The sequence below is a fragment of the Lepus europaeus genome, chromosome 3 (assembly GCF_033115175.1).
Source record: "Lepus europaeus isolate LE1 chromosome 3, mLepTim1.pri, whole genome shotgun sequence".
Lineage (NCBI taxonomy): Eukaryota > Metazoa > Chordata > Mammalia > Lagomorpha > Leporidae > Lepus > Lepus europaeus.
Genome location: NC_084829.1, coordinates 155,524,480 through 155,543,773, shown reverse-complemented (window position 1 = coordinate 155,543,773; position 19,294 = coordinate 155,524,480). Strand labels below are relative to the sequence as shown.

The 19,294-nt window shown below is 38.5% G+C and overlaps 2 protein-coding genes across 2 annotated transcripts in view; one reads left to right on the top strand and one right to left on the bottom strand.

Annotated features, from left to right (window-relative positions):
* The window catches only part of OPRM1 (opioid receptor mu 1), a 185,797-nt gene that overhangs the window by 39,393 nt on the left and 127,110 nt on the right, over positions 1-19,294 (bottom strand). The gene's annotated exons all lie outside the window — the stretch shown is intronic.
* IPCEF1 (interaction protein for cytohesin exchange factors 1) overlaps positions 1-19,294 on the top strand; it is an 80,457-nt gene that overhangs the window by 39,422 nt on the left and 21,741 nt on the right. The window contains exons 5-6 of the mRNA XM_062186958.1: positions 1,228-1,316; positions 7,294-7,666. Coding sequence (XP_062042942.1) covers positions 1,228-1,316; positions 7,294-7,666 — 462 coding nt within the window. The remainder of the gene's footprint in view (positions 1-1,227; positions 1,317-7,293; positions 7,667-19,294) is intronic.

Sequence of the window (19,294 nt, the reverse complement as noted above, 5' to 3'; positions counted from 1 at the left end):
ACAAGATGAAAAAACAATGTCAAGTTCTATATATAGTCTGATCCCAATGAAACATATTTTGACATTTAAAATTATCTGAAAATATGTAGAGACAGACATATTCACACAGAATAGAGTTCCCCAGACTGGGTATGGCTCATTTTCTGATTTCACACTACACCCACACTTCAGCAGCTGTTGGCTTCACAGATAATCTCAAACAATTGCCAATGCAAATGTTTTATTGCCCTGCTTGCCGAACTCTTACTCACAGACATGAACTTGTCATGATCTAATTAGACAACTTTCATCCCACTATTTCCTCTCTGAGAGTCCAACATTTCCACCAGGTGTTTGCCGAGACTAATTACCCCAAGACTGGAGTGAGAACCTGAAGTTCAGATGGGGGCACAGGCCATATTTTTAGCTCAGTTTGGCTTTCAGGGTTCAAATGCTACAGGAATGTAGTTCTTAATGATGCACTTGCTCTTTAGCATTGAGAAGAGAAAGGCTTAAGTTGCCAGGGTCACTGACTTGAAATTATCTCCAAAATGCTCAGGCTATGTAAGTCTCAAAAATTGGAAGTGAGGAGTCATATACTTTGATAACAAAGTCATAAGATCCTAAATTTAGAAAAAGAAACTGGCAACTTGATGTAAAACAATAAAGGATTATGTTATAATACTATGAAATCTTCTTGTCCTCTTTTATGAAATATGTATTTATAGATGTTAGGGATAGGGAACTATACAACTGCTCCTTGTTCTGGTATTTAAGGTCCACCCATGGTAAGGTCTCATTGACCCCTCTGCTTTGTTTTCTACCTTTTCCATCAGGGCTCTCCCTACGTGTGGCTCTGCGTGCTCCTGGTCCCAGTGCTCCCTTCCTTCTTTGTGTATGTTGATGGCTCAGTTATCTGCTAAGTGTCAGCTCATTATGTTTCCCAGGTTCAAAATTAATCACTACTGATTTTATGCTCTTTTAGTGTATGACTCACATTGCCCTTGAGTATGTATTGTATTTCCCTGAGCTATGGTTGGTCCCTCTTCCTGCACATAGAGGCTCTGAGATGGCCATTTATTTCTCCGTCTTATGCAATTCATTTCCTTGTACCAGATTGTTCACTAGATACACCCTTCTGAACTAGACTGAAATTGGAATAACCAGATGGAGGAAAACCTCTGCTCATGTATTATGGAATAAGTGATAACAGCATTAAAACATTAGGAATTTCCATTTTTGTTATAGAATGTTACAGTGAAAGTGAACAGGAGGATCCTGAAATAGCTGTGGAGACACCGCCCCCTCCTTACACTGCAGAGGCCCCCTCTCCTCTGGTAGGTACCAGTGTAAGTACTCCGTGGTCATTGACCACATGGGTGGCAGTCATTTCCCCCATGAAGGTAGAAACAACACTGACTGACACATTTTTAGAATAGGATAAATTAAGGTACCTTCCAAAGAGCAAGGGCAATTCTCATGGTGCTGACTTTTGAGCCTTCTCCCAAAGAGCCCACTGGGATGACAAATTCAGTGTGTCTGTGTGTGACCTGAGGCTGTTTCACACTCATTGGACTCATGGGAATGCAAAGGGCTTCTAGGTGGTAGGCCACGGTTTGCAGAGGCTTGTCTTACAATGTTTATTTGTAACCTACTTGTCCTCAGAAAGCATTTAAAGTGCCTTACCTAGGTGCATGTATTATAAATGCAAAATGAATTTAAAGGAGATGAAAAAATAGCATAAAAAGGAGAGGCAGAAAGAAAGGAAGCCAGGAAGGAGGATAATGCATTAAAATTGCATATGGAGGGGCTGCCACAGTGGCACAGTAACACCAGCATCCCATATGAACACTGATTTGAGTCTTGGTTGCTCGACTTCCAATCCAGCTCCTTGCTAGTGTGCCTAGGAGGCCGCATATTATGGCCCAAGTACTTGGGCTCCTGCCACCCATGTGATGTAGGAGATCAGATGGAGTTCCTGGCTTCCGATTTCAGCCTGGTCTAGCCCTGTGTTGTTGCTGCTGTTTGGGGGAGTAAACCAGCAGCTGGAAGATCTCTCAGTCTCTGTCTCTCCATCTTTTAATGTAACACTGCCTTTCAACTAAATAAATATATCTTTAAAAATTGCACATAGAATGATGTTTATATGTTCACTAGAGAGTTGTCTAAATTTTATCTGAGCTTTGTAAGCACCCAGTGGAAGTTCAGGTTGCTAATGGGTATTCAGACTTCGGAGATTTGCTTCATGTTTGGGTGCTCTTTAACCTTACAGTGATGACCTCTGGAAAAGGAATCACAAACCCTATTGGGGAAGTAGATTTATAGATTTTACACCTCATGTGTGCCAGGACTTCAGGAAGGCACTTGAAATGTACAATCATTTAATTCTCAAATAGCCTTGAAAAGTGGTATTATTTAATTTGGATTTTACTGATTACTAATGAGGATGCGCATCTTTGCATATTTATTGCCATTTGTGTTTTCTGTTTTATGAAGCATCTGTTAAGTCTTTTGTACATTTTTAGATGCTGTTTCTGCCTCCCCCTCTTCTTCCTCTTTTTCTTTTTGATTTATGGCTCAATTGGTTAGTGCACAGTATTTATACAGTAGTACATGGAGAAGATTTCTTTGTTATTCAATACGTTCATCCTTTTCAGCTAAATGTGAGAAAATCTTACTCCCCCCCCCCCTTTTTTTTAACCCTGTCATGGCTTCTCTTTGTAAACAGATTTTCTTGATTTTCATATTTCATACTTGTCCAGCACTTTCATTGTGGTTAATGCCATTTTTCCTAGTTAAAAAAATGTTGCCTATCCCCAGGAAGTCATTGTATTGTCTTCAATATGTGTTTGAGAAGAGTGAGGTTGAGAGATGTTGAATGGCATGGCCAAGGACCCAGCAAGCATGGTGCCCGAGATGAGAGTCCCAGCTCATGTAGCTTTACAGCATATGTTCTCTCCACTGTAATATGACACTTAGCCATCTGAAGGCTAAATTACAACTGAGTCTGACAGGTTTGTGGTAGCTCGTTCACCTGCCAGACCCATTCTGCCAGAATTTCTATTCTCTGTGTTAAAATTTTCTCCTTGTTTGTGTTTTGCCAGTTCCTGAATTTAAAGTGTCAAACTGTCACTGTTCTAATTTATTAGGCTAACAACCAAGACAAGGAACAAGTATTTGTCAGGTGAATATGTTACTAAAAATCTGTATGTAAAAATGATTAACCAAAATTAAAATTAGGATACATATAAAAATTTTAAAGTTTAAAATTATAAAATTTATACCAGTTTTTAAACTTTTTTTAATAATATGAAGAGAACAAGTTTTGTGTATTTCAAAAGTTCAATTCTAAGATACTTCATTTCCTCCCTCCCTTACTTTCTTTTTCTTTTAATTTTTGCAATAACACAATTTCAATTTACTTTATATAACAGGCTTAATATTCCACTAAATATAATATTCAATAAGTTAATAATAAAAGACTACTGTTTCACAGGCATATAGCCAAGGGTTATAAATGATAGTCAAATCATAAGATGTCAATTTCATTCTTAAATATTCAGTTTTTTTATGCTCTCTATATTAGCTACCACAAATCAGAGAAAACATGATATGATACTATAAGACTCATTGTTGTGTGTCCTTAATATAGCTTTTCCCTCAATGCAATCTTTTCTTTAAAATCAGTTTTGTAAATTTAGAAAAAACTTTTATTTTCTCCGTATCACTCAGACTTAATGAAATTTCTGAGATATCATTATCTTGAAGCGATTCCCAGCTTTTAACAGCTTCTTGTTGGATTGTCCTTTATTGCTGCTGAAGAAGCCATTGCCTTTGTGTGGAATATGTCTTCAGTAGGTCTTCCTTGTTGTTGATTTCGTAGACTCATGTGTTTTTGCTAAGTTTCTGTCTCTGTTTCTTTCCTTCTGCTTCTGTGTCTCTTTATTTCATTGTCTCTTCTCCCATGTGTGTCTTCCTCTGTCTTTCTTCCCCATTTTAACCTGTAACAGACAAGGAATTGATGGATCCTCTTCTCCATCTCTTCCAGAAATTCCCACCCCCTGTGACTGCCAACATAATTCTTTTTTCCTGGTTTATTTTGGCTCTAAAATACTGTAACTTTCAGTTTTATAATAGCAAACTACTATCACAGATTACTGAGAGGATTGTCAGGCATCTAGAACTCTACTTGGTAAAAATAAAGCAACCAGATTGTCTTCTGAAATGAGAGGCCTGGCTCGACTGCATGATATAATGACAGTCTAGCTTGATGTTACAGTGGAAGTTCAGGGACTGTTTGCTTCAAAACAGATAAATGAATGGGCGTTAGGTGACCAGTGAGTTAAGTAACAACTCAGAAGATTCTTTAGAATTTTCTGAATCATCATTCAAATGTTATTTTTGAAGATTTAAGTTGATCATTTTTTGTAGGCCACCAAGGCTAATGTTTTCTAAAGAAATATATTGGAAAATAGTCAAGTTTTTAATGGGTAGTTTTTTTCCTTAGCAACAGAATATGTTCCTTCTGCTCATATATTTTCCAGATAGATTTTGTTTTCCTTTTCTCTTGTTTCTAAAAAAACAGACATACAAGGCACTTGGCTAGGATAATATTTAAGCTTTTTATTTTAACAAATGAAACTAAGAAATCATAGTAACTTTTACCCAGTGTATGAATCAAGTTATTATTTAACTCAATATGAGACAGACTAGCTGTGAATTAAATATAGACACCTAGGGGAAAAATAATTTCCCTCCCAAGTTCTTGCTTTGGAAAATCATTATGGAAAATGAACTTTCATTTCATGATGAGAAACTCTGTAGTATGAATAATAGTATTCTGGAATATTATGTCTAAGCATGTAAAATCTTGAAAAAGACATAATCCAGTGTCCATTTGTTCCAACTGTTAATGAATAAAGAGAAGCAGTGAAACCTCATCACCAGTCCAGTTTGGAGTTTGAGTCTAGGGGGCTGAACCACATTCCACAGGAGAACAAAGAACACTTCTGAGTCTTGTCTGAGTGAGGAGGTTTTGTTTTTATTCTCTCTCTTGAAGAGGCTTCATAGGATTGTGAGAAAGTCATCCATTTGTTTCAAAGGGAATTAGAAATGTGGAGCTTATGACAAGCTTATTCAAAAGGCTTAAATAGATGGAAGTTTCACTTTGGAAGATAATTTATAGAAATTACTGTCCATGGCTCCTAGATGTTCACAAAAGAGCAGAAAAGGAGCCATCTTCAGCCACATTTCAAACCTAGTAGTTTTCCAAATTAATAAGTGATTTAAGAACCATCAAGGTCACTAATATATGCTCCATGTATTTTCACTCTATGTTTAATTTTAGAAACATTTTGTGATGACCTGCTGTGTGGTTCCAAGCTTATTCATTCATTAACAAGTGTTCAGAGCCACACTTCTTAATGCTCAGACACATTAGTGACTCATGTTCTTCAGGAGCTGAGTTTGAGAAAGAGGGGTCATAAACAATCAACAAAAAATGTGTGTGATTGATTAGTTTGTTAACTAGATATTTTAATGTTATGCTCCTTAAAAGTGGATTTAATGAGGTGAACCTTTGCCATAGAGGTACAGAGGCTAGTGAAGTCATCCATGTCTCACACTGGAGTGCCTGGGTTCCACATCTACCTATGGCTCCTGATTTCAGCTTCCTACTATTAGAGGATCCTGAGAGGCTTAGGTGATGACTTAAATAACTGGGTTCCTGCTACGCATGTGTGAGAACTGGATTGAGTTCTGGCTTCCACCTTTGTACTTTGCCCTGTCATAGCTGTTTTGGTCATCTGGTGAGTGAACTAGGGAATAGAATCTCTCTCTCTTGCTCTATTTCAAGTAAATAAAATCTAAAAAAATGAAATTTATTGCTTATTTGACTATCCATGTCTAGTATTCAATGTATTGGACACACATTGGGGAAATACTATCTTTTTGACATCAAAACTCAGAACTAGGAATCATCTTGGGGCAGTATGGATTTGAAGCAAATTTAAGCATTTTGTGTTAGCTTGCAATGGTTTTAAGGATTTTGGGGAGGATTCCAGTTTTCTCTTTGGCATCCTCTGTATAACCATCTCTTTCCTGACACTTGTTTGGAATTTTAAATGAATGATTGACCAGAGTATCTGATAAAGAGGTCTTTCTGTCTTGTCTGTCATTGACAGTAGTATGAGGATCCAGGGAGCAATGGAATTGAGATGTTTAGATTTTACTGACTAATAAAATTAAAAGTGGAAAAGCAACATAGAGTTGCTGAATCTTTATTTTTCTCTGTAGGACATTTTTTTTTTTAAAGAAAACTCCTAAAAGACAAAGGCTCTCATATAAATCATCATCGTTTTTCAAAAAGAAGGCATGCATATCATGATCAAAGCCTAACAAGGATACAATTTCAGAATAAATGAAGTCTTTCCCAAGAGAGTATCCTTGTTGGTGTTACTGTATTGATATTTTCTCTGTGAACTGGTGAAAATGTTCCTAAGTATTGTCATTTGCCTTTGGGGTATGTTAGAAGATCTGACATATCAATCCACTTCTCATTGCCTGTGGAGGAGCTTTTCTTCTCGCATTATGATAGAAAGCTGAAAATATATATTTCCTTCTATGGCAAAGTTTCATTAAAGTTTTAAAATTATTGAGTGAATGAATAAAGATGATTTCACTCAAACTGTGTAGTTATGAGCCAGTCCTGAGCACATGCTAGGGACATTGAGCAATATTTAAGGGTTTACATATGAGGGGGCTTCAAACATGTGTGGGAAATGTGAAGTGTTTTATAATTCCATTTCCCACACATGTTTGGGAGCCCCTCAACATATGATTTACCCATTCTCTGGTCACCACTCCGTTAACATGATTTTGCTTCCTGTCTGGATCTAATTTTCTTTTCATTCTCTTAGTCAGCCCTTGGGCTCATGAGTTTTTGCGCCATCCGTGTGAATTCCAACACAGATTGCAAATTAATTTTTTGCTCAAATGATGCTTCAGTGGTGTAAAGAATTTCCCAAAGAGGTCCTTTAAGTTTTTGGGGAGCACTAAAGAGTAAGATAAATCATGATAAGCAGTGATATAGTGATCTAACAGTGAATTCAAAGTTAAACTAATCTGTTTTAGAAAAGGACATCCTAAGTGACTGTCACATGGAAATAAATATAATATATTTATCTTTTGGGTATTTTTTTTTTGTTTTTCACCTTTTGAAGCAGCACTTGGGGTACCTTTATAGAAACAGTAGAGAATAATGGTTTTAAATGATGATTTATTTTATTCTTTTTTGGTCCTACTTGTGAAAAATAGGGTGCACAGCAGGCGTCTTCATCCTCACCCAAACTGAGTGGAACAGCATGCTCTTTCTCTTCCCTGGAAAATACAGTAAAGATGCCCAGCAATTCTTCTTCTTCTGTATCTAAAGAAAGACAGTCCTGGCTTGACACTGTTAACAGTTCACCTGCTGATGAAGATGTGGGACACTCCACAGCATTCGCTGTGCACGTTCATTCACCTGCACCCTCAGAGGTAAACAGTTGTAAGGCCCTGGAAAACAGCTCTGTCACATCAGAAAGTGGATTTTTGAACTCTTTGTCTAGGGATGACACGTCTTCATTGAGTAGCAACCAAGACCATCTTACTGTCCCAGACAAACCTACTGAATCCAGGATGATGGACCGAGGTAAGCCAAGAAATTGTTTGCTCTTCTTTAGAGGATGACTATGAGTGGTGTGTTTATGGAACTCTATTGTGAATTTGTATTAAGAATGTTTAGCCTCATAAAAGGTGATTCACTAATCAGTCAATCAAGAAGGCTAAACCCAGGTTTTTGCTTTTGTAGAGGAGTTTGCATGGGGAGAACCCAAATGCCAAACCACTAATTACTTGCCATGAAAGTCCAAATACTTTAAAACTATGAGATGTATGGTCATAAAATAATAGTACTTTTCCACTTGTCTAAGAAAAAAATATTTCCTTTTTATTCCATATCCCATACTCTGTAGTTTGCATTGGTTAAATCAGAGTTTTGAGTCTGGTATTCACAACATCATCACAATGCTTTCAAATTAGTTAAGAGCATTGGTATGTCCATAGACAATATTTGATTCCTAGTCAGCAGGCTCCTATGTTTGCTTGTGTAGTTCATAAAAAGACAAAGTTACATTTTGGACTGCATTTGTAAATATAAATTTAAATTGTAAATTTAAAATATAAAGGAAAACACAGATTATGCATTTGAAAAACACTGTAAGTCTTAACAAAGTTAAGTTAATGGTGTGTAGAAATTAGTATGGAAGACGAGAGGCACCAAAATGGTAGAATATGGAGGGGGCTTACTGCTCTAGTCTAGGGGAAGATAGTTAAAAAAACATGGAGAGAGTGCAACATCAGAGAAGAGTTAGGGAGAAAATGGCAGAGGAAGCTCCATGCAAATTAGAGGGACCTTGAAGACCTACTTGGAGGGTGTGGATGTGCAAAACTCAGGACCCCAGCAGCTGAAAGCCTCAGCACCAGCTTTGGAGAGTGAGGTGAGACCAGACTGCAGAAGCCCAAGCCACTAGCAACAAAGCTGCGGGAAGAGCCTGGCATGTGTCTAGCTTGGAGCCTTGTGGGGGGACAGTATACCTGCCAACCTAGAGGAAAATAAAGGAGACATGTTTCTCTCTCCCTGATCACCCAGCACATGTGTCCTGTAACTAGTGGACAATGGGCAGGAGCCATCTTGGACATAGGTAAGAGCTGTGCCAGCTAATGTCCCCATACCCAGCAACTAGTCAAGAGGAGACACCTGAGTCTGGCTTGGAGAACTGATAGAGGGCTGGGTGCTTGTGACTGTGGGAACCTTATGTGCTGGGACTGTGAAAACACTATGGCTGCGTGGGAGGGCACAGAGTGGGGCTAGATTTTTAGGCAGACACTATGGGCAGCTCCACATGCTTGGAGTTCCCTGATTCCTAGGAGGGTCATTGTTGCAGGATCTGTGCTCAAACCAAGGAGTACATGGATCCTTTATGTAGTTCTTGTGGCAGCATAGATGAATATTGTGCCTAAATAGGGCTAGTGTCCAGGCACCAGTCTCCTTGAAGGAGAGGAGGTGAGCATGAGACTATGCCAATAGAGCTGAACAAAGCTCTCCTGTGATTTAAAAAAAAAAAAAATGGAGAGATTTACCACACCCAATTTGGGAGTCACCTTGGACACTCCTCTTACCCTGTATCACTGAATGAGCTCTCTGGCCACACCTGTCACATACATAAGGGTATTCACTGAAAGTGCAGACACTCCATTAATCCACAGAGGCGTAGTCCAAAGATAAAAGCCATCACAGGGGAAAAAGTTAAACTAACAAGTATTTCCACAAATGCCTAAAAATAAATGCAGCAATTCAAGAAATAAGAATAGGAAGATGACATGACACCCCCAAAGGAACATAACAACACTTTAATTGTAGAATGTGAAAATGAAGAGATTGAAGAAATGCCAGAAATGGAATTACAAAAAATGATTGTAGGATTACTTAGAAGTAATCAGAAGCAAATCCATGAACTAAAAAAAATGATACAGGACATGAAAAAAATTTTTCTCATAAAGTTGAGATTATAAAGATATCAAAACAAAATATTAGAAATGAATAATTCAATAGAACAAACCAGAAAATGGGGTAGAAAGCTTTAACAACAGAATTGGTGAAGCGGCAGAAAGGATATTTGAGTTGGAAGACAAATCTATGAAAATTTTACAGTCAGACCAAAAAAAAAAAAACAAAACAATAAGATGAAATTAGCAAACTAAAAAACAGTGTTGGAGCTCTATGGGATACTATCAACTGATCCAACATATGGAAATAAGAGTTCCTGAAGGCGTGGAAATAGAATGGATTAGACATCCTCTTTAGTGAAATGATTATGGAAAACTTCTCTAATTTGGAGAAAGAAAGTGATGTCCAAGTACAGGAAGCACATAGAACTCCTAATAGACATGACAAGAAAAGATTACCACAACACATTGTGGTCAAACTGCCACAATAAAACATAAAAAAGGATTCTAAAATGTGCATGAGAGAAATTCTAGATTACTTTCAGAGAATCTCTAATTGGACTCAGAGCTTACTTCTCATCACAACCCTACAAGCTAGGAGAGAATGGTGAGATATATTCCAAGTCTTAAGAGAAAAAAACTGCCAACCCAGAATACTTTATCCTGCAAAGTTCTCTTTTATGAATGAATGTGAAAGAAAGACCTTCCATAACAAACAGAAATTGAAAGAATTTTTCACCACTCATCCAGCCTTACAATGGATGCTTAAGGACGCGCTACAAAGAGAAACACAGAAACATGGTCATCACTTTGAAAGAAGATGAAGGCAGAAAATCTCCCAGTAAAAATAAAAAGGAAATCCAAAGTAAACAATAGGAATATTTATGGAAAAATGACAGGGCCAATTCATTATTTATCAATAGTCTCCTTGAATGTAAATGGCCTCAACTCTCTAGTTAAAAGATACAGACTGGATGGGAAAAAAAAATCTATTTATTGCCAACAAGAAACACATCTCACCAACAAAGATGCACACAGACTGAAAGTGAAAGGATATAAAAAGACACTCCATACTAACAGAAACCAAAGAAACAGCAGGTGTAGCTGTCTTAATATAGAATATAGAATATAGAATTTAGCACAAAAACTGTTAAAAAGACAAAGAGGTGCACTATGCAATGATTAAGACATCACTTCAATAGGAAGATGTGACTACAATAAATGTATAAGCACCTAATTACAGTGCACCTGGCTATTTTTAAAAAAAGTTAATGGATCTTAAGGGAGATATAGATTCCCATAGTGGGGCACTTCCATACCCCACTTTCATCAATGGACAGATCAACCAGACAGAAAATCAGCAAGGAAACAACAGAGTTAATTGACACCATAGACCAAATGGACCTAATGGATATCTATAGAACTTTTCATCCTAAAGTTGCAGAATACATATTCTTCTCATTAGTTCATGGAATTTTCTCTAGTATAGACCACGTGTTACATCATAAATCAAGCCTCAGCAAATTAAAAAAAAAATCATACCATGCATCATCTCTGACCACAATGGAATGAAGCTGGAAATCAACAACTCAAGAATCTCTAGAACATGTGCAAACACATGGAGACTGACCAATGCTCCTGAATGAACAGTGCATCATAGAAGAAAGCAACAGAGAAATAAGAAAGTGTTGAGTAATTATTTTTTCATATTATATTTTGAACTTTTTACTTAGTATAGAGTTAATCTTCTGTGTATAAAGTTAATTGAAAATAGGTTTTAGTAAAAAATAATAATGGGAATAGGAGAGGGAAGAGGAAGAAGAGTGGGAGTGGGAACAGGTATGGTGGGACGAATCACTATTACTGTGTTCCTAAAGTTGTATTTATGAAATGCATGAAGTTTGTATATCTTAAAAAGAGGTTTCTAGGGCTGGTACTGTCACTGTGGCGTAGTGGGTAAAGCTGCTGCCTGCAGTGCTGGCATCCCATATGGGTGCTGATTCAGGTTCCGGCTGCTCTACTTTCAATCCAGCTCTCTGTTACAGCCAGAGAAGCAATAGAAGTTGGCCCAAATCCTTGGGCCCCTGCACTCGTGTGGGAGACCTGGAAGAAACTCCTGGCTCCTGGCCTCGGATCAGTGGAGCTCCGGCTATTGTGGTCAATTGGGAAGTGAACCAGTGGATGGAAGACCTCTCTCTCTCTCTGTGTGTGTAATTCTGACTTTCAAATAAATAAATAAATAAATAAATTTTGAAAAAAGAGGTTTCCAGGGGGAAGATTAATATATTTTTAAAAACTTCATGGAAAATGCATGTTGTGAAAAATCTATGCATTTATTTCAAACATTTTTTGCACCATGCATGACATTTAGCCTAGAAGTTAAAACATTGGTTGAGAAACTTACATCCCACATCAGAATACCTGCATTTGATTCCCAATTTCTACTCCTAATAACAGCTTCCTGGTAATGCAGACTCTGGAAGGCAGCAGCAATGGTAATTGCTCAAGTTATTGGGTTCTTGCCACTGAGGTGAGAGACCTGGATTGAGTTCCCAGGTTCTAGCTTCAATGGTCATTTGTATTTCAGGAATGAATCAGAAGATGGGAATGTTCTCCATCTGTTTGTCTCTCTCTCTTTTCTTTAAGATATATTTTATTTATTTGAAATACAGAGTTACAGAGAGAGGTAGAGACAGAGAGAGAGGTCTTCCATCCGCTGGTTCACTCCCCAGATGGGCGCAATGGCTGGAGCTCTGCCAATCCAAAGCCAGGAGCCAGGAGCTTCCTCCAGGTCTCCCACGTGGGTGCAGGGGCCCAAGCACTTATGACCATCTTCTGCTGCTTTCTGAGGCCATAGCAGAGAGCTGGATCAGCAGAGGAGCAGCCAGGGTTAGAACTGGCGCCCATATGGGATGCTGGTGCCTCAGGCCAGGGCTTTAATGAGCTGTGTCACAGTAATGGCCCCCCATCTGTTTGTCTCTATCTCTTTCTGTTTCACAAATAAACAAAAATTTAAAGAAAAAAATTTATACAATGAAGAAGATAAGGAAAACCAAGGAGATGAGACCCAGGGTCAGCAGCCACCTCAGCGTCGGTACCGCCGCAACTTCAATTACCGACGCAGACGCCCAGATAACCCTAAACCACAAGATGGCAAAGAGACAAAAGCAGCCGATCCACCAGCTGAGAATTCGTCCGCTCCCGAGGCTGAGCAGGGCGGGGCTGAGTAAATGCCGGCTTAACATCTCTACCATCATCCGGTTTAGTCATCCAACAAGAAGAAATGAATATGAAATTCCAGCAATAAGAAATGAACAAAAGATTGGAGCTGAAGACCTTAAGTGCTTGCTTTTTGCCCGTTGACCAGATTACTAGAACTATCTGCATTATCTATGCAGCATGGGGTTTTTATTATTTTTACCTAAAGATGTCTCTTTTTGGTAACGACAAACGTGTTTTTTAAAAAAGCCTGGTTTTTCTCAATACACCTTTAAAGGTTTTTAAATTGTTTCATATCTGGTCAAGTTGAGATTTTTAAGAACTTCATTTTTAATTTGTAATAAAAGTTTACAACTTGATTTTTTCAAAAAAGTCAACAAACTGCAAGCACCTGCTAATAAAGGTCTTAAATAATAAAATAAAATAAAAAAAATTTATAAAGATAAACATTTTTTTTTTTTTGACAGGCAGAGTGGATAGTGAGAGAGAGAGAAGAGAGAAAGGTCTTCCTTTTTGCCGTTGGTTCACCCTCCAATGGCCGCCGCGGTAGCGCGCTGCGGCCAGCGCACCGCGCTGTTCCGATGGCAGGAGCCAGGTGCTTATCCTGGTCTCCCATGGGGTGCAGGGCCCAAGGAATTGGGCCATCCTCCACTGCACTCCCTAGCCACAGCAGAGAGCTGGCCTGGAAGAAGGGCAACCGGGACAGGATCGGTGCCCCGACCGGGACTAGAACCCGGTGTGCCGGCGCCGCAAGGCGGAGGATTAGCCTAGTGAGCCGCGGCGCCGGCTCAAAGATAAACATTTTAATTTCATTTTTCAATAACTTTTTGAGGTATGCTTATGTTTTTTTTTGTTTTTTTTTTTTTTTTTTTTTTTTTTTTTTTAATACTCTGTGGTGGCCGGCGCCTCGGCTCACTAGGCTAATCCTCTGCCTGCAGCACCGGCACACTGGGTTCTAGTCCTGGTTGGGGCGCCGGATTCTGTCCTGGTTGCTTCTCTTCCTGTCCAGCTCTCTGCTCTGGCCCAGGAGTGCAGTGGAGGATGGCCCAAGTGCTTGGGCCCTGCACCTGCATGGGAGACCAGGAGGAAGCACCTGGCTCCTGGCTTCGGATCGGCGCAGTGCCAGCCATAGCGGCCATTTGGGGGGTGAACCAATGGAAAAGGAAGACTTTTCTCTCTCTCTCTCTCTCTCTCTCTCTCTCTTACTAACTCTGCCTGTCCAAAAAAATAAAAAATAAAAATAAAAATACCCTGTGGTAATTGGTCCTTATCTTTTATTCACGACTAAGCTCTTTTTATTACTATTCAAGCTTGATGTATCTTTTTCAACTGACTGTGCCTTATCCATCCTGGTATAAAAAATAGGCTTACCTCCTATGAGATTCTGAGAAGTGAGAGAATTATGAACTTGGTTTGTATTTTACCCATATACTCTTGAGCAAGCTGACTTTCTAAATCCTGTAAGAATTAGCCTGGCATAGATGACTGCTCTCCCCTCTCCCATAACCAACTCAGTGAATGTTTCTTTAAGATATCATATTTTCAGATGTACCATGTTAATTTTTAATAGAAAACTTTTATTTAATAAATATAAATTTAAAAAGTACAACTTTTGGATGATAGCTGTTCTTTTCCCCATAACCACCCTCCTACTCACAAACCATCCAATCTCCTATTCCCTCTCCCATCCCATTCCTCATTAAGATTCATTTTTAATTATCTTTATATACAGAAGATCAATTCTGTACTGAGTAAAGATTTCAACAGTTTGCACCTACACAGACACATGAAGTATAAAGTACTGTTTGAAGACTAGTTTTACTGTTAATTCTCATAGTACAACACAATAAGTACAGAGGTCCTACATTGGGAACAAGTGCACAGTGACTCCTGTTGTTGATTTAACAATTGACACTCTTATTTATGATGTCAGTAATCACCCAAGGCTCTTGTCATGAGCTGCCAAGGCTATGGAAGACTCTTGAGTTCACAAAATTTGACCTTATTTAGACAAGGCCATAATCAAAGTGGAAGCTCTTCCTCCCTTCAGAGAAAGGTACCTCCTTCTTTGCTGGCCCCTTCTTTCCACCAAAATCTCACTCACAGAGATCTTTTATTTAGTACCATGTTAATTTAAGTTTTGATATAATATTTCAGGTCAGAGACAAAAAATGACAGTCAAGTTGTGTATATGTACATGTGTGCATGTGTAGTATTTTAAAATGTGAATTTGACTAACCAGATTTTTATCTCCTTCTTCAAGACACCACAATTATCATAACTTGGTGAGATTTTACCTGAAGATGCTTTACACAGTCAAATTTCCTGCCTGGGCTCTGATGACATTTTTGTTCCATAGCCCCAGTTTGCCAAACATCTATTTTACGTTAGAAAACCTGAAGTGTAGTCTTTGGCAAACCTACTTCTAGAAGTGACTCAGTAGAATAGGGGGCAAAAGGAAACAACCCCACTGACGGATGCAGGGCATGGAGGGAGGACTGGAAAGAGTAGACACCAGCTGGCTAGAGGTGTGCTGCGTGCTGCTGTGTGGACGAAGTGTCGGGCTTAACTGCATCTCCTTGAAAGTTCAGATTTGAGGTCAGTGGTAGAAGTAAAGAAGAGGTGGATTTAATTTCAGCTTGAGAAATTTCTTTTCAAGATTGGGAGTTGTTCATAATAGAATGGGCTCTTTGAAAGGTCATAAATTCCATTTCACTAGAGCTGTATGCTTTTTCTGAGGCAATGATTTTCATTGATTATTGATTGCATATTGATTATAATTTCTCTTGTTGCAAATATATGTTGAGAGAATTTAGGCATTTTGAACTTGAATGACCTATAACTTGATAATTAGAAGATTCTTTTAGTTATAGGATTGGTGGAACTGTGTAAAACAGTAAAAATATGTGCTACTTTCCTGTTAAAAGCCTTTGATTTAATCAGTGGACCATAAATAGCATTAAGAGTTTCACATGCAAAGGTACATCCAAACACATACATACACACATCAGGATGAGCATAACTTCCAACATAAAAAAAGATGAAATTACATGTACATCCTTCTCAAGAGATACTTATATTGATTGAGAGTTTTCTTCAGAGGCAATAACCTGAGTCACAGGAAGATGTGTGCAGTTCTTATCTATGTCTAAATGCTGTTCTGGGAGGGCACGTGCTGCAGAGCCAGACTGGGGCTCAACAGAACCCTTGATCTAAGAGCAAAGAAACCTGCTAGTATTTAGTTTTGAATTATATGAAGAGTGACCATGGAAATCTGTGTGCTATTTCAAGTAGCTTGCTGTGAAGGTATTCTTCTCAGTAGACAGGAAGAGAAAATAAAAGTGTTTTTCCTTCACTGATGTGTTGGCAGTAGCCATATGTTAGAATTTTGCTGATGATTTTCATTTGCTACGAGGGATTTGGTTAAATTCCCATGAGAGCTGAACCACATAAAGTGATCTCTATGGAAACAACAACCTAATCTTTGCTTGCATTTGTGATGACTTGCTGTTGAGTAATCAAATTGCATATTGTGCATTTTTTTACGTGTGTGGTTGTATGTTGAAAAGTCAGCTTTTTCATTTCTGTGACATCTAAATAATTTTGAAGTTGCCAACCACCACCACCACCAAAAAAAGCTTTGAAATTTCTGTGTCTGAAACATTTTGTTCAGGGTGTTTCTGTGTCAGAGACTGAAATCTCAAAATGGTCCAGGAGAGGAGTCGGGATTTTAAAAGATTAAGTCCCTGTCTCAAGATGCATTTGCTGCGAAAGAGGCTTTTATCTTAGAAAAGATTCTTAAAGGTTAATAACCGAGTCCTGAAACAAGCAGACAGCATCTATTATAGCCTTTCTTTTATTTAGACAATGAAAGAAATATTTTTGCAGTTGGTATGCAATTAAAATTGTGGTTGCTAGAATTTTATAGTGAATTTAAATATCCTTTTAGGCATTTCTTCCTGTAGTTTAAGCTACTTTTTAAAAAAAGAAGCAGTATTAATTGTATCCTATTGCCTTTCCGCACTGGGGGCTACAGAGTCCCAGGACTCTTGGGTTTCATTCGTGAGTCTCATAGTGGGAATAGAGGTGACAGAGTTAATGGAATTTCATCAGCTCAGTTTTACCCTGTGATCTTCCTTTCTTTCATGAAATGTTTTGCAGCCCATGACCCACACCTATGTGATGATAAGTCACAGAGTATGTCTCCATGTACTACAAAGGCACACCACTAAGTTCATGGAAAATGGAGCCAATGGAAAAATCCCTTTTGGTGAAAAAGAAATGAAATCCATGCATAAAAGGAGTCATTTAAAAGTTCATAAAATATTTATTATAAAAATAGTATGCATGAATTTCAATGTTTTTCACCAAAATGAATTTATTATTTATTATTTATTTTTGTTTATTATTTTCATTTCCATGAAATGTTTAATTTTAATTTAATATACTCTTGCTTGTGCAAACACACTAACCACTGACAATGTAGAGACTACATCATATCTACTTAATGAATGGAATAAATATATCCCAGACACTGGAAACCTGCATGTCAATTAATAAGATAAATACCCAATTTATGCAAATAAATTGTCAAGTCCAAGTACAGCTAGAATCTATCTGGGAGTCATCTTGAATATAAGTGACAAAAAAAAAGCCTTGTTAATGAAGAGGCAAGCATTCTAGAGCACGCAAGATATATCAGGAAAGTGACATAAATTAGCCAGATTTTAGGATTTAATAAATATTAGCAAAAATTGTACATAATATACTTTTTAGCTACCCTGAATATTGCTGTAGGATTTATGTGAAATGCTAATTCAGGAAGTGGGTAGATAATGAAAAATAAGTCCAGTACGAAATAGATTCAATTTAGCTTTATTACTATTTTTGAGTACTTAATGTGCTTATGTGCTTTGTGATAAAGTGAATCCAAATATGAGTTAAATACAATTTCTGGTCTAAAAAAATTTAACTTCTAACAGGTGAGTAGAAAGAATGACACATTTAACAAAAGAAATCAGTAAAATGGTTGGCACAAGAAAGATACAAACAGACTGTATAGATTTAAAACAGAGCAGGGGTTCAAGACAAGGAAGAGCACATCTAAGAGGGGGATCTGTGCATAGAGGGGAGCCATGGGAAAGAGGAAGAGAAAGTCTGCAGGATGTTGAATGCTGGGAGAGGCATTCATTTCAGGAGTTAATGGATGGCCATGTCTAATCATATAATTGGAGCTGCCTTTAGAAAGACTAATTTGGCTTTAGAATCAAGGGTAGGATAGAATAAGAGGAGACAGGAATTAAGCTAGCAATCATCTATAATGGCAGAAGCGGTTAGAAATAGGAAGCCAGGAGAAAGGAGAGATTCTGTGTCATGCTGGTTAGGGTGAGGACTGATCTTGATTTTTGCATCCTTGGCATTTAATTTAGAACCTAGACTACTTCCTACTGTATGACACTATTTTTGAAAAACCATAATTTGAGAATTGATCTGAATTTGGAAACAAATTTTTATGTTGGGAAAACCTTGAATATATTATTGTTGACCTTAATGGCATTGATCTCAGACATGGGTGATATGATTTCTCTGCTCCTATGTTAAGATCCCTGTAAACTGTCATGAAATAAGCTGGTTATGCCACCTGTAGAGTTGTGCAATACAGCTAGGTTCTTTGTAGAACTCAGACTTTTATCTCATCTATCGTTTAGTCTTCTAATTTCCTGGAACTTTTCCGATGGCTAGGAGTTAGGAGTGGGAGGTGATGGGTAGTCACTGTAGCAACAGTTTCGAAGATGGTAAGACTTGCTGAGAATTGCAATGGCAGTTTGGTAGAAGTAGGAGGGGTTAACGAATTGGAGGTCATAACTAAAAATGAGAGAGACTGAGTTACGGAAGGGAGAGAACATGAATAAGGTAAAGGAGAATTTGTGTACTCAGCAAGAAGTAAATTTAGAAGTGAAGGTTGAAGATTGGAAGGAGATTTGAGCTGGGGGGACTGAACGATGATCTGCTCTGGGAGTCAGACTGCTGTGTCCATCACTGCTCATGGCACAGCACTCCTGCCTGGAACACCAACTTATTCCAGAAGGTTCTGTGACTGTCATGTCAAAACTAAGCTTTTGAAGTCCATCATGTTAGGCACCCTTTTCTTTTTCTTTTTTTTTCTTTTTTTTTTTTGACAGGCAGAGTGGACAGTGAGAGAGAGAAACAGAGAAAGGTCTTCCTTTGCCGTTGGTTCACCCTCCAATGGCCGCCACGGCAAGCGCACTGCAGCTGGTGCACTGCGCTGATCCGAAGCCAGGAGCCAGGTGCTTCTCCTGGTCTCCCATGGGGTGCAGGGCCCAAGTACTTGGGCCATCCTCCACTGCACTCCCTGGCCACAGCAGAGAGCTGGCCTGGAGGAGGGGCAACTGGGCCGGCACCCCGACCAGGACTAGAACCTGGTGTGCTGGCGCTGCTAGGCGGAGGATTAGCCTATTGAGCCACGGCGCCGGCCTAGGCACCCTTTTCAATACTTTGCTACAAGAATTATGTTTTCTTCTTTTTTTGAACA